Source organism: Pelodiscus sinensis, chromosome 1 (assembly GCF_049634645.1).
Source record: "Pelodiscus sinensis isolate JC-2024 chromosome 1, ASM4963464v1, whole genome shotgun sequence".
Taxonomy (NCBI): domain Eukaryota; kingdom Metazoa; phylum Chordata; order Testudines; family Trionychidae; genus Pelodiscus; species Pelodiscus sinensis.
In genome coordinates this window covers 236,725,061-236,738,886 of record NC_134711.1, presented here as the reverse complement: position 1 = coordinate 236,738,886, position 13,826 = coordinate 236,725,061, and the positions used below count along the sequence as shown (strand labels likewise).

At 43.4% G+C, this 13,826-nt stretch overlaps 1 protein-coding gene across 2 annotated transcripts in view; it reads right to left on the bottom strand.

Moving 5' to 3' along the window:
* The window catches only part of GAS6 (growth arrest specific 6), a 58,917-nt gene that overhangs the window by 3,133 nt on the left and 41,958 nt on the right, over nucleotides 1-13,826 (bottom strand). Inside the window, exons 11-15 of one of the 2 annotated variants that reach the window (XM_075918348.1) lie at nucleotides 12,358-12,522; nucleotides 9,659-9,827; nucleotides 5,829-6,001; nucleotides 4,281-4,509; nucleotides 906-1,072 (exon numbers count right to left, since the gene is read on the bottom strand). In XM_075918348.1, coding sequence (XP_075774463.1) covers nucleotides 921-1,072; nucleotides 4,281-4,509; nucleotides 5,829-6,001; nucleotides 9,659-9,827; nucleotides 12,358-12,522 — 888 coding nt within the window. In that variant the 3' untranslated portion in view covers nucleotides 906-920. The remainder of the gene's footprint in view (nucleotides 1-905; nucleotides 1,073-4,280; nucleotides 4,510-5,828; nucleotides 6,002-9,658; nucleotides 9,828-12,357; nucleotides 12,523-13,826) is intronic. The other variant, XM_075918359.1, reaches the window with a different exon arrangement.

The following is a 13,826-nucleotide window of genomic DNA, read 5'->3' as shown; positions in this document are numbered from 1 at the left end:
TCCCCGCTTATGCTAATGAAGCCCGGGAAATTCAAATCCCGGGCTTCATTAGCAAGTGCGGTATGCATACATTACCCTCCTAGTTCGAACTAGGAGGGTAGTGTAGACATACCCTGATTACTGACATAAGACACTTTGGCATCTACCTGAGTGAGGCTTTCCTTTTATTTATTTCCTGCTGATACAATTTTTCCTCTCACTTTCAAGTTCTCCATTGACCAAGAGATTTTTCTAAAGGTTGCGACTGAGCCTGTTGATTCTGAAGATCATTTTACAAAACAAATCCTAAACCCACACCCATAGATCCTCCCCACCCCCATATATGTTCCCACTCCTACAACCTAAACATGAGCTCATGCTCTAATCTAGCACCTATTTGCAATTCTTCAGAGGCCAATGATCACACCAGTGAATGAAATACTAAAATGGTGTCGGCTCTACAAATCATCCACAGCCTGAAGCCATATCCCCAAGAGACATAATCTCAGTGCAGTTAAGAAGTTTTATGTAAATATTTTATTCTTTCATATTTTGTAAATCAGAAAGCAGTGTTTGGTAATAAAAATAATACAGCGATATTATTTTTCTTCCAGTTCATACTGATATATTACTAGGTTTTCCACATTACAGCTATCCATCTCTCTTTTTACAGTCTTAACATTCACTTTACGAATAATATGCTGCTTTCGATTATTAATCTTAGTCTTATGAACTATTTACAAATATATTACAATCTCTAAATCTCAAAGCAAAGAAATATTTCAATAATCAATTTGACTTGTGAAGGTCAGTAGCTCCTAATAATTTCAGTGTTTAAAAGAAACTATACACATAGTGCAGGAAATCTGAATAATTTATATCTTTTTTTAAAAAGCGCAGAAAGTTTTTGAATATAAAACTTTTACATTGCATGGTGGTACCTATTGACCAGTCTCAGTTGGAGGGCAAGAATGTGATGTGATGTCATTGTGTTTGTAAAAAGCCTCATCTAAGTCCAGTGCTTTATTATTCATCTTCACGGTCATGCAGCCATGGTAGAATGCAGTGACTGGAGTGGAAGTAACAGGAACATCTGTATAAAAGAGAAGGAAATTGTTTTCTAATTTATTAGATTTCAATAGATCATCCATACCAAGTTTAGATCACTGGTTCTTGGATTAATTCAAATATTCAAAATCCATTCCCATTTCTTCTCCCACATTTTGCATCCTTCCATTTTAACCTCACGGTAAGCAAAATACAAGAACATTTTGTTTTGTATTTAGGGCCTTTTTTTGAAGGGACCTCATGTGAGCTCCCATTTCTGATCACACATACAGAGGTCACAGGCCAGATCCTCAGCTGGTGTAAATCAGCATAGTTCCGTTAGCTTCAATAGAGCTAAACTAGTTTATATCAGTTGACAGTCTGGTCCCACATTTTCAACATTAGACCCTCATTGCTTTTCCATAATGGATGTTAAATATTGGTTAATTGAATAGTCAAGTAACCTCATTAATTCTTATTGGTTACTTGACTATTCTATAGTCCCCAGGGGTGGGGCCGGCAGCCAGTGCGCTCTGGCCTCACTCCAGAGGAACCCCCTGCCACTCCTCACTGCTGCCTCTGATAAAAAGGCAGCAGCACAGGGTGGCAGCAGGCCCTGTCTAGGACGGGTCTGAGCGCCTGGACCCGGCATGAACTGGAAATGAGCCAGGCTGCCTGCCTGCCCACCCGGCTCCTAATATACTTTATAGGCAGCACTGCAGCGAGAGTAGGTCCCAGACCCGGCATAAGCAAGGACGGAGCCAGGCTGCTAAAAAATGTATTGGTGGGAGCTTTTGCGTATCGGTTAATCGACTACATTATCACATCCCTATTTTCCATTTCAATTTAGACTCAGACTTCAAAGCCAGAAGGGACCATCGTGATCATCTAGTCTGACCCCCTGCAAAACACAGGCCACAGAGCCTCACCCACCCACCCCTGTAATATCCACAGCCCCTGCCCAAAAGACAGATGCAGCAGCACCAGATAGGAGCAGCCAGAGACACTTTCACTCTTCCATATTGTTCCCCATCCCTGCCCCTTCTCCCCATGAGGCTCTGCCCTGGAGCCAGGGCAGCATGGGACACTGCACCACAGACCCCCCCCCCCCCTGCTCAGGGTGGAGGGCCCAAGAGCAGCCCCCATCCCATGTCCCCACCCCTTGCCCCAGGGAAGGTGGAGTTTCACAGACTCTCATAGCTGCCTGTCTGGCTGGCTGGAGCTCCAAAGCCCCATCCCCTCAGGTCTGTCTACAGTTTAAGGCTAAACTAATCAAGTGGGCTGTGTAATGGAGAGCGATGAATAGCTCAAGAATAATTTGATCTCACAATGGCATGGAAAGCTGGGTAAACCCCTCATCTCCACCTGAAAGCAAGAAGGACTAGATCTAGAGGATTCTCTCAGGGCATTAACACTACTCCCCTGGAGATTATATGAAATCCAAACATGTAGGGCTCATCTACATTGGCCCCTTTTCCGGAAGGGGCATGGTAATTTTTGAAATCGCAATAGGGAAATGCGCGGGGGATTTAAATATCCCCGCGGCATTTAAATAAAAATGTCCGCCGCTTTTTTCCGGCTTTTAGAAAAGCCGGAAAAGAGCGTCTACACTGGCCCCGATCCTCCGGAAAAAGCGCCCTTTTCCGGAGGATCTTATTCCTACTTTGAAGTGGCGCTTTTTCCGGAGGATTGGGGCCAGTGTAGACGCTCTTTTCCGGCTTTTCTAAAAGCCGGAAAAAAGCGGCGGACATTTTTATTTAAATGCCGCGGGGGATATTTAAATCCCCCGCGCATTTCCCTATTGCGATTTCAAAAATTACCATGCCCCTTCCGGAAAAGGGGCCTATGTAGACGTAGACGTACTGTTTGGAGACACATAGAGGCATATTCAAGGTTCATGTACTCAGGCATAGCTCTATTGAATTTGGCGAAAGAAACCATTGGTTACATCCTTCTGGAAGGACAGCATGGCAAAATCACAGTATGGCACTCAAAGTGCTAGATTGATGGACTGGCTACTGCAGCTGCCCAGCAGGGTGTGGCCTCGTATCTTCTGGCACGGCTAGGAGCCAGCTCTACTGGCATAAATACTGTTTTGTGCAACATTAGCTCGTATTACTCATTCTACAAACAACAGTAAATCTGCCCTGTGCTGGTTTAATTGCTGTGGCACCTGCACGATGCCAGCACTGCTCCAGCCTCTCTTCCTCACATTACATGGATTATGCAAACAAGGCCAGGACTTTGTCTCTGAGTACTCCATACAGTAACTACTATTATGGAGAGACATGCTTTTCAAATGCCTCCTCATTTGCATTTCTCAGCAATAGGGAGGGGTAAACCAGTTCAGCCAGAATGAGAAACAACCCCACACAGCCAAATCTTTGATTCAAATCAAACATCAATCAGACAACAGAAGCGACTCCTGCAGAGCCTCTATTTTTGCTGCAAAAGCACCCCTGGGTGCTGCTTGCTAGAAATGCCATGAGCAAGTGCTCTCTGGATGGTAACATCAACAGAGAAGTGACAAACCACAGTGGAGAGCCTAGATGAGGGGAATCAATCACCCTCTCAGTAGAGAGTGAGGGGTACCAACAGCCTGCATGGAGCCAAGAGACAAGTCTCCAAAGCTGAGGAGACAAAGGCAGCAAGAGCCTCAAAAGGTCAGACCTTGAGTCTGACCTTTTGAGTCTTTGGCCCTCATCTCATACTGACCTCAGATTTGTATGTCACAGTTAAAATGTGGGCTGAATGTGATGCTAATTCAGGGCTCCACACATTTGAGATAATAACCTCCCCAGATTATGTCAAATTGATACAGAACCTCCTCACCATTCTTCTGTGGACAGGTAACCCCATTTGCTGACCAAAAAACCCTCAAGATTTCTATTCTTGCTTCTTCTCCTCCAAAATGGATTATATGAAAATTCAAAAGACACAAGTTAAAGACCTCAGAGTATCAACGTTAAGTGCCCTCCTTGTGTAACGCCAACAGGTAGAACTAAACCTGGTTCCTCTGGATCTTGGCCAGCTGGCTCTCAGCTAAGGCAGTAGAGCAGACTCATTATTCTCTCTGTAAGTGATCTAAGTACACCACACCCAGCAAGTGTGTGGGTTACACTTGCCCCCGCTCATGCGCAACTAAACTCACTTGGGGAGAACTAGAGTGTTTGACACACTGATGCATTATCCAATCACCAGTACTATTATTTTTGTTAGAACCTGAATTCTGCTTTGCAGAATTTGATAATCACCTGGCAGTCCTCCCACATATGTCTTCACAGACGACTGCAGGTAGCCCTCCAAGAGAAACAGACTGTCCTGTAGCTGGGAATGGCTCAATTCAGTCTGTCCGGCAGTCCCATCCACGGTGAGCGACACCTGCCCCTTGCTGACGAAGATGTTCACAGAGTGTTCCTGATCATCACACACGTTTATTGCCAGCCTGGACACAACGGTGTTCTCCACAGCCAAAATAATGAACTGAACATCAAAAGAGCACAATAAGAGAAGGCACAGACCCTGAAATACACATTCTTACACTTTTTCGGTTTCATAACGCTCATGACTGCAGCTGTTCAGAAGGCTTTTTCAGAGCCACCAGAGAACTGATTATATTACAATGAAAGCTTTGTTATCTGACACTTTGTTAATTCAAAAACTTGGTTAACCACTATTGTCCCCAGCCACGATACTCCCGCGTCTTCAGGTACGTATGCCTGACTCTGACTGGTCCAGCCAGATGGCTTGATGCCTCCAACCACTGTGGGGCTTCTGACAGCTGGTACTGCCGGCTGCCGTCATCAGGTACCTCTTTACCCCTCAGCCTGCCTCAAGCTGCCAGGAGCTGGATCTGCCTGCCGCTTAGGATGGCTTTGTGGAAGGGTCGTGTCCTCCCCCTCTACCAAGTCCCATCTCCCCACACCCAAACAACCCCCAGTGTACTCCAAACACTTTCATTTGCATATCGCTGCAGTCCCATTGCCCCGGCCCTTGTGCATTCAGATCTCCAGGGAGCAGCCTGAACCCAGACTGCCCCACACAGAAACCTCTCGTCCCACACCTGGATCCCCTAAACTAAGCCCCTCCACATTTGGATCCTGCTGGGCTGAACTTGCCCACCTATACTTGGTGCAACTGACAGAGAGGGGCAGGACCTCAGGATGTTTCTGGGGAAAGCCCAGCCTTTGTACTGTGTCAGGGTCAGGTGTAGCCTCACTACAGAGTGTACTTTTTGGGGGAGGCAGAGGCTTCAGGTTGATCTCCCATCTCAATGCAGCCAGTGGCATGTGTGCCTCACTGCAATACCAGAGCCACATTTATTTACTGTGAATTTTATTTGTCAGACTTTTGCAAAATTTATATTGTGTACATTATTCGTAAATGTTTGGCACAGAATTCTCTTGGTAGTAACTACAGTGGAGTTATTTATTGAGTTACATAATAGAACACAAATTCTCTGTTCAAGGAGTTTATAGTATAATCTAGCCAACTATAACAAATGGGATAGTGGCTCAAATTCAAAAGTGTGAACAGATATTGGCAGTGTGGAGATATTTCTTACTGAATCAGAATACTTTATAAGGGCCACATGTTCAAAGGAGCATCTATCCTAAACTTGTCTCCACAAGAGCAGAATTCCTATATTCCAATAACATTCAAACATCTGATTTGTATACAAAATTATATACTTGTGAAAAATGTCAGACACATATTTTTGAAGATTTTTTGAAAATGGCCCCAGAAGTTCTGATGGCAAAGGGTCTTTTTGTTTTACACCAGTGGAAGATTAAAGCTTGTACCTGTTGTTTAAGTTTCTTTGTGGAATGATAGTCAATCAGAGCCAATGATAAAGGGACTGAAGTTTCTTCACCAACAAGAGCAAACAGTACCCCAGTGTCTGCTGCTGGCCGAATTACAGTGTTCACTCCTACTTCCCAATTCCATTCAGCGTCATTTCCTGTAGAAGGTTGCACTACAGAAAGAGAGAGAGAGCGCAAGAGAGAGAGAGAGATGCATGTCAGAAAAGCAGAGTGGCAGACGAGGTGACTATGGACAGATGAGCACGTGGGCAGATTGCTATATCTCTTTAATCCAGAAAAAAATCCAAGTCTTAGTGCGTAAAGTCAGAAAGGAAAATAGTAAGAACTCTGCCTTGTTACACCCCAAAGAAAGAGCCAGTGCCTTTCTGAATGTCAAAAGTCAAGGCTGAGAGTTTGGGGGTTTTCCAATCCAGGATAGACATTCAATTGCCAAGGGCTATTAATCCATCACATTATCAGAGCTGCTGCAAGACGTGGAATCCAATTTTTGTATCAGGCTTGAATGTTACAAAATGATTGAGGGATTGATTTCAAATCTGACCCAGAGGAAACAGAACATTTTCACACCAATATGTCGAAACGAAACTGAAGACATATAAATAGAACACTTCAAGCATTCTCTAATCACAATCAGAGGTCCTGAAGCCCTTTTAGCTTGCTATAAACTGTCTCACGCTGAACTCAGAAACAGATCTCGTTGATGCCTTTCTAGCTTTTTAATTTTAAATCTGAAAATTTAACTTTAAATCTGGCTGGAAAGAGAAAAGGCTTACGTGGTTTCCATAAGAACATAAGAATGGCCATACTGAGTTAGGCTAATGGTCTATCTAATCCAGTAGCCTGTCTTCTGGCAGTGGCCAATGCCAGGTGCCCCAGAGGGAATGAACAAAGCAGGTAATCTTCAAGTGATCCATCCCTTGTCACCCAATACCAGCTTCTGGCAAACAGAGGCTAAGCACACTTTACAGCATGCTTTTGCATCCCTGCCACCTTGGCTAATAGCCATTGATGGACCTATCCTCCATGAACTTGTCTAGTTCTTTTTTGAATCCTGTTAAAACCTGGGCTGTCACATCATCCTCTAGCAAAGAGTTTCACAGGTTGACCGTGCCCTGCGTGAAGAAAAATTTCATTTTGTTTGTTTTAAACCTACTGCCCATTAATTTAATTTGGTGGCCTCTAGTTCTGATGTTATGAATAGAACCCTACCGAATTCACAATGATGAAAAATGCATCACAGACCATGCAATCTGGTCTTTTATGTACCTGTATCCTATACTATACAGATTTCATGGGGAGACCAGCTTTTCTCAAATTGGAGGGCCTGTCCCAAAAGGGACTTGTGGGGGAGGATGTCACAGTGTTATTTGGGGGGGGAGGGGTCATGGTATTGACACTCTTGCTTCTGCGCTGCTGCCTTCAGAGCTGGGTGGCTGGAGAGGCAGCAGCCATCCCTGAGGGCACAGTGTTGCAGGCAGCAGTGCAGAACTAGGGGTGGCAATACCATACTATGCCATCTTAACTTCTGAGTTGTTGCTGATGGCGGAGGCACTGTCTTCAGTGCTGGACTCCCAGTCAGCAGCTGCCACTCTCGAGCTTTCCAGCTTCGAAGGCAGCACCACTGCCAACAACAGCAGCACAGAAGGGTAGCAGCACTGCAAACCCCTTTCAATAACCTTGCGACCACCGAAAGCTCCTTTTTGGTCCAGGACCCCAACAATTACAATACCATGAATTTTCAGATTTAAATAGCTGAAATCATGAAATTTACAATTTTTAAAATCATATGACTGTGAAATTGATCAACATGGGCCGTGAATTTGTTAGGGCCCAAGTTATGAAAAGGAGTAAATAGCGCTTCCTTGATTACTTTCTCCCCATCAGCCATGATTTTATAGACCTCTATCATATCCCCCCTTTGTCATCTCTTTTCCAAGCTGCAAAGTCCCAGTCTTATCAATTTCTCCTCACTGTGTTTCCTTTTTCTGTACCTCTTCCAATTCCGGTGTATCTTTTTTGAGATGGAGCAACCAGGTCTGCTAACAGTAATCAAGATATGGCCTGTTCCTGGCTTGTCTAGGCAAGGTCATAGACAATACTGATTTATTACAGCTGTAAATAGGATATATGGTGTCTTTATATCCTTTTACTGTTACTAAACAAAAACAAACCAAGTATAATTGTTTACAATAAATGAATATAAATATGTAAATTCTTAGAATACATCTCTGTTAAGAGTTTGGTCTCATTTGCACTTCAGATGCCAGACTCTATTTGGCAGTTCTTGCATCTATGTTTTAAACAGCATGACAACCACCTAATAATACTTTCTCTAATTTATACTAGCAACACAGAAAAGCCCACATAATGCAGCACAAAATATACTAGAAGAGGAGAACTTGTATCAGATCTGTCAGCATTTAAAAACACATTTACTAATGTCAATGGTCTATTTAAGTTCTTCTGTGGACAGTATAAACGGAAGAATCTGAAACAAAGACAAAGCCATCCTTCTAATTTCAAAATTATGATTAAAGAGAGGATTGGAACTAAATCCGTGCCAATTTCACATAACCTGTGTTGGTGTCCTTGCTATGTCATTGATATAGTGGCCATGACTGATCTGAACCAATTTAAATCAAAAGTTAAATTCAGTATGGAGGTTACATTTTAGACAATCGTGAAATTCTATCCAAAGCTATGGCTAAGCTACAGGGCTTACAGCGGTGCAGCTTCACCAATGCGGTACTGCTAGTGTAGAAGCTCTAAGTCAATAGAAAAGACCTCTCCTATCGGCTTAATTACTCCAGCCTCAGCAAGTGGTGATAGTTATGCTGGCAGAAGAAGCTCTCCCGCTGACATAGCACTGATGTCATGTCAACATAGCACTCATGTTTAGGTTGATGTAACTTGAGGTGCTTGGAGGAAAGGGGAATTTATTCAGAACCCTAAGCAACAGAACTCATACCAATGTGAACTGTAGTGTGTACATAGCCTTAATTATATAGCTCATACATGTTACTGTAACTCTTCTTGTTTAAGAGAAATCAGTTGGCATAGGAGAGAGAAGGGCAAACCATGGAGATAAATGCATTGTCAAAGCGCACGGAGGGAGCCTAATCAGAGCTGCCCCAGATAATGTTGGGTTCTAGCCACCGTTATTAGGCCTTCCTTTTCATGAATCCCAAATTCAACTTCTCATGACAGCTGGTGGCTTTCTTAATTGGGAAAGAACTAAACTTTTCTATTTTTAGTACAGGCAGTCCCCGGGTTACATGGATCCGACTTACATCGGATCCCTACTTACAAACGGGGTGAGGCAACCCCGCACTAGCTGCTTCCCTCCAGCAGACCAGGGAGACGCGAAGCTAGCGCCCCCTCCCTCCCCAGCAGACCAGGGAGACACGGAGAGGCTTTTCACAGCAGACAGCTCAGCTTGAGAATAAAGGACTGAGGGAAGTGAGGTGTGGGAGAATAAAACTGAGCTCTGGACAAATGTTTGGCTAGAGTTACCCCTACAATATGTACCAGTTCTGACTTATATACAAATTCAACTTAAGAACAAACCTACAGTCCCTATCTTGTACGTAACCCGGGGACTGCCTGTATAGTTGATTGTTCCCTGCCCATGTAAATTATTTCAGAGCACGTGTGTCAAGACACACAAAAAGAAAGATGGAAAGACAGGAAGAAAGAGGCTTGCCTAACAAGACAGGAAAACATGCACTTTTACAATTGTTATTTCTGTTCTATTTGAATACATAGGTGTGGACTGCATACTGTGACAATGATAAAAAAACAGCACTTACTATAACTGAAATTAAACATAGCAAAGCCACTGCCAGGATAGAAGGATCCTCGTCCTGCCACTGAGAAGCATTGCATCTTGTCATTTAGCTTTATTGTTTCTTGGATAGTAGTGTCTTCGCCATTCAACCAGTTCCATGCTCGCATACAACCATCCAGCCGAGGGTTTATCTGGTAGGACAGAGAAATAACCTTACCTTGGTTATAATTCCCTGTTTAACAGAGAGGATTATGGGCGCACAGGGCCCCACAGGATCAAACTATATCATGGTGTGGGAAAAATAAGATCATTCCATTTACCAACATGCGACTCTACCAAAACAGACTCAAGCCCCAATCCTGCAGTGACATCCATATGGGCAGACCTCTGTGTCATAGGTGCCAGCTCAATGGATGCTCCAGGCCTGGAGCACCAATGGCAAAAACAGCAAGTGCTCACCACCTACTGGCAGCCAGCGCCTCTCTCCTTCCCCTGTGCCTCCTGCCCACTGGTGGCCCTGCCAATAAACTCCTCCCCCTCCCTTCCAGCATCTCCCACCCACTCCATCCAACTCACCCCCCAGGACTTCCTGCCAGCTGTTGAGTGGTGTGCAAGAGGTGCTGGGTGGGGGAGGTGGCAGACTGAGGGCCAGGCTTGGTCAGAGGATAGAGCAGGGGCAGGAAGAGGTGGGACCTATAGTGGAGTGGGAGTACAGCACTCCCAGGGAAATTAAATAGGTGGTGCTTATGCCCTGTGTCCACACAGACCTCCACTGAAGTCAGTAGAGCTCCACTAGGGAGCAAGGGGGATATGCTCATGCAGGAACTAAATTTGCCTTTGTAACTGTACCATCCACTTCTCCATGCGACACCTCATTACTGCCATTTATTTTTAAGAATCCCCTTGATATTTGTAATATATAAATCCACGTGAAACTCCTTACAAACACAAGGCTTTTGTATGTAGTGAATTACAACACATGTAACCATAAAAAGTTCACGTCACACAATATATTTAACCCAAAGAAAAATGACCAAGTGGTATGCACTGTGACCAGGCACAGATATAAAAGACTTACGGCTAAGAGCCAAGTTGGGTGCAATCCTACCCTCCTCCCGCCCCACCTTGTTAATTCCAGCTTTTATTTTTATTTTAAACTCTAGGGTTAAAATGTGAGAAAGCCAGCAGACCAAAGGCTCCCTTGAAGCTGCTAGGTTAGTAATAGCATTCCCACTCAATAGATAGAGGATAAGTGTCAGATACAGAATAAAAACTGGGGCTTCCAGCTCTCACACTCACATTCAGACCAGACCTTTAGTTTAAACACATTCAAAGTAGCAATCACCTTGAACGACTTATCATGGGGAGGAGAAACCTCCTTCGGTTGCTCCATTTCCGGTCAGGTGGCTACCAGGTTGTCACTTTATTTAAAAACAAGTAAAACTCAGCTTCCTTGTTCAAGGTGGAAAGTCAGAACAGCAACTATTTGAGCAACAACTCATATAAATAGGGCCCTACCAACGTCACGGCCATGAAAAACACACCAGAGACTATGAAATCTAGTCCCCCTCATAGGGAAATCTAGTCTTTTGTGTGCTTTTACCCCAGGGATTTCCTAGGAAGAGACCAGCGTTTCTCAAATTGGTGGTCTTGACCCAAAGGGAGTTGCAGGGGGAGGGTCAGCAGGTTATTTTAGGCAGGTTGCAGTATTGCCACCCTTACTTTTGTGCTGCCTTGTGCACTAGGCAGCTGGAGAGTGGTGGCTGTTGGCCAGGCACCCAGCTCTGAAGGCAGAGCCCCACCAACCACAGCACAGAAGCGAGGGTGGCAATACCATACCAGGCCATCCTTATTTCTGCACTGCTGCTGGCAATGGCTCTGTCTTCTGGGTTCTCAGCCAGCAGCTGCTACTCTGTAGCTGCCCAGATCTGAAGGCAGTGCTGTTGCCAGTAGTAGCACAGTAGCAGTACTGCAACCTCACCTGCATGACAACCTTGAAAGCAACCACAATTCCTTTTTGGGGTCAGGACCTCTACAATTAAAGCAGCATGGCATTTAAGATTCAAATGACCGAAATAATTTGAACTTATTATTTTTTTTAAATCTTATGATTGTGAAATTGACCAAAATGGATGATGGATTTGGTAGAGTCTTACATATAAATTTCCTTGCATTGTTGGTTTCGAGGGAAATTCTGGCAACATTAATTTAGCAGCTTTCAGAAATAATCCCAAGCCTCAATCAAACATATCCAAGGAGTGTCTTGACTTTCACTCCTATAAAAGTATCTATCTTAATTAAGAAAAAAAGGAACTGGTTTCATAGCTATAACTGACTTTCATGAAATGGGAGCACAGGGAACAAAAAAACCTAACCACCCATGAGCCAGTAAAAAGTTGTTTATAGGGTAAGAAATCACCACTGCTACCATACCTGAAGCTCACTACTGAAAATACATGTTAAAAAGTGAGCAGAAATAAAAGTTTGGCATGATACTTACATAAACATTAAGCACACTGCTGATGTATGGAAGGAAAGCCCCCTTACTCTGTTCTGAGCCTCAAAAACACACTGGGCCTGATTTGTCTGTCACTTAGCCTGGCATAAATAAGGACTTACTCCACTGAGGTCTGTAGAGTTAGCCTGTTGTAAGTGAAGCTACAAAACAGGCCAATTACACTCTGTGTGCCAATGTGACTGAAAATTAAGAGCAGTACTCACAGGTTGAATAAGGTCTTTAGTTTTAAAAGGAATGCCTCCTACTGTTAAGTTCAACTGATACAGTCCTTTGTTCAAAGAAAACAGATCTCCTGAAACAGCTATTTTCATAACTGCATCCTTGTTGACCTTTATAAACAAACTTCTCTCCAGTTCTTCAACAGAGATCTGAATAGAACGGTAAATAAAAATATTCAGAGATACACAGGATTAGTCACAAGTCACAAAGTGCAGCTATAATTAATGAAATTCCCAACTTAAGAAAATATTTATTTTGCTGAACCCACTTCATTAACTTTTTGCAATCTATTTTGTCTTTTGATAAAAAACACTCTATAACTTGTGTGCTGTCATAACAGTAGAGTCTATCCACCTGTTTTATAACAAATAGAAGAAAATGCACATTTATGTACAATTGAAGCCAACATTGCAAAAGACAGAAAATACAATCTATCTTATGAGTGTCAGTGTTTTGGAGATGTAAAGGACTAAAAGCAATAACAAGTTATTTATTATCCTCCTTCTATTACAGCCATATATGAAAGAAAAAGCTGAAAGGACATGTAAGGGAGGGTTTCTTATTAGACCAGTAAATAATATCACAGATGCTTTCAAGACAGAAATGGGATTGGGACTGGTCCTGCCTTGGGCAGGAGGCTGGACTTGATGACCTCCTGAGGTCACTTCCAGCTCTATGATTCTATTAAGTGGATCCCATCTTGAAGCAGGGACAGCTTAATAAAGAACAAAGAACAAATGTTACGTATTTGAGAGAGTTTTTAAAAAGTTTTATATTTATACTATGCTTTCCATTCCAAAAAGGATTCTAAGCAGCTTTATAAAGCATGGCTCTGATCCTCCAATGATAGAGATCCCTGTGTCTTTGCAAAACCCAACTGATTTCAGTAGGGCACCAGATAGGCACAAGGGTTTTCCTGCATGAGTCTTACTGAAGAATCAGTGTCATTGAAATGCAGCCACCTCCAGGGAAAAAGAGAGGCAGTCAAGAGCAAAACTGACATACACAGAACAAAAATGAAGTTTGGGGAAAACTGTGGCTAAGGTCACTAGCTCAAATGCTATTTCTTTGAGATGTGGCAAGGGATTTTTAATATCCACCCAGAACAGAAAGAACCTCAGTTATCTCACTTTAAATTCTCATCTAGATGTCTCTCTGGCACACCCATACTCCCTCCCTCCCCCCCCCCCCCCCCACTTTTTAGAATGTCAAAACGCTGAGTTGATCCTATTGGAATTTGAACCATATTCTGACAAATATGGATGTGTCAAACTTGATGCTCAGAAGTAAAATTTTCAGATCTGTCTACAGGCTAGATTGACAAAAACTGAGGCGCTTAACTACCATTTGAGAAGCCAAACATTCGACATTTAAGCACCAGTGAGATCCTCAAAACACCCACTGACCAGACACCTAATCCTGGCGGTGCCTAAATTCCCTGAGTACCCAAGTT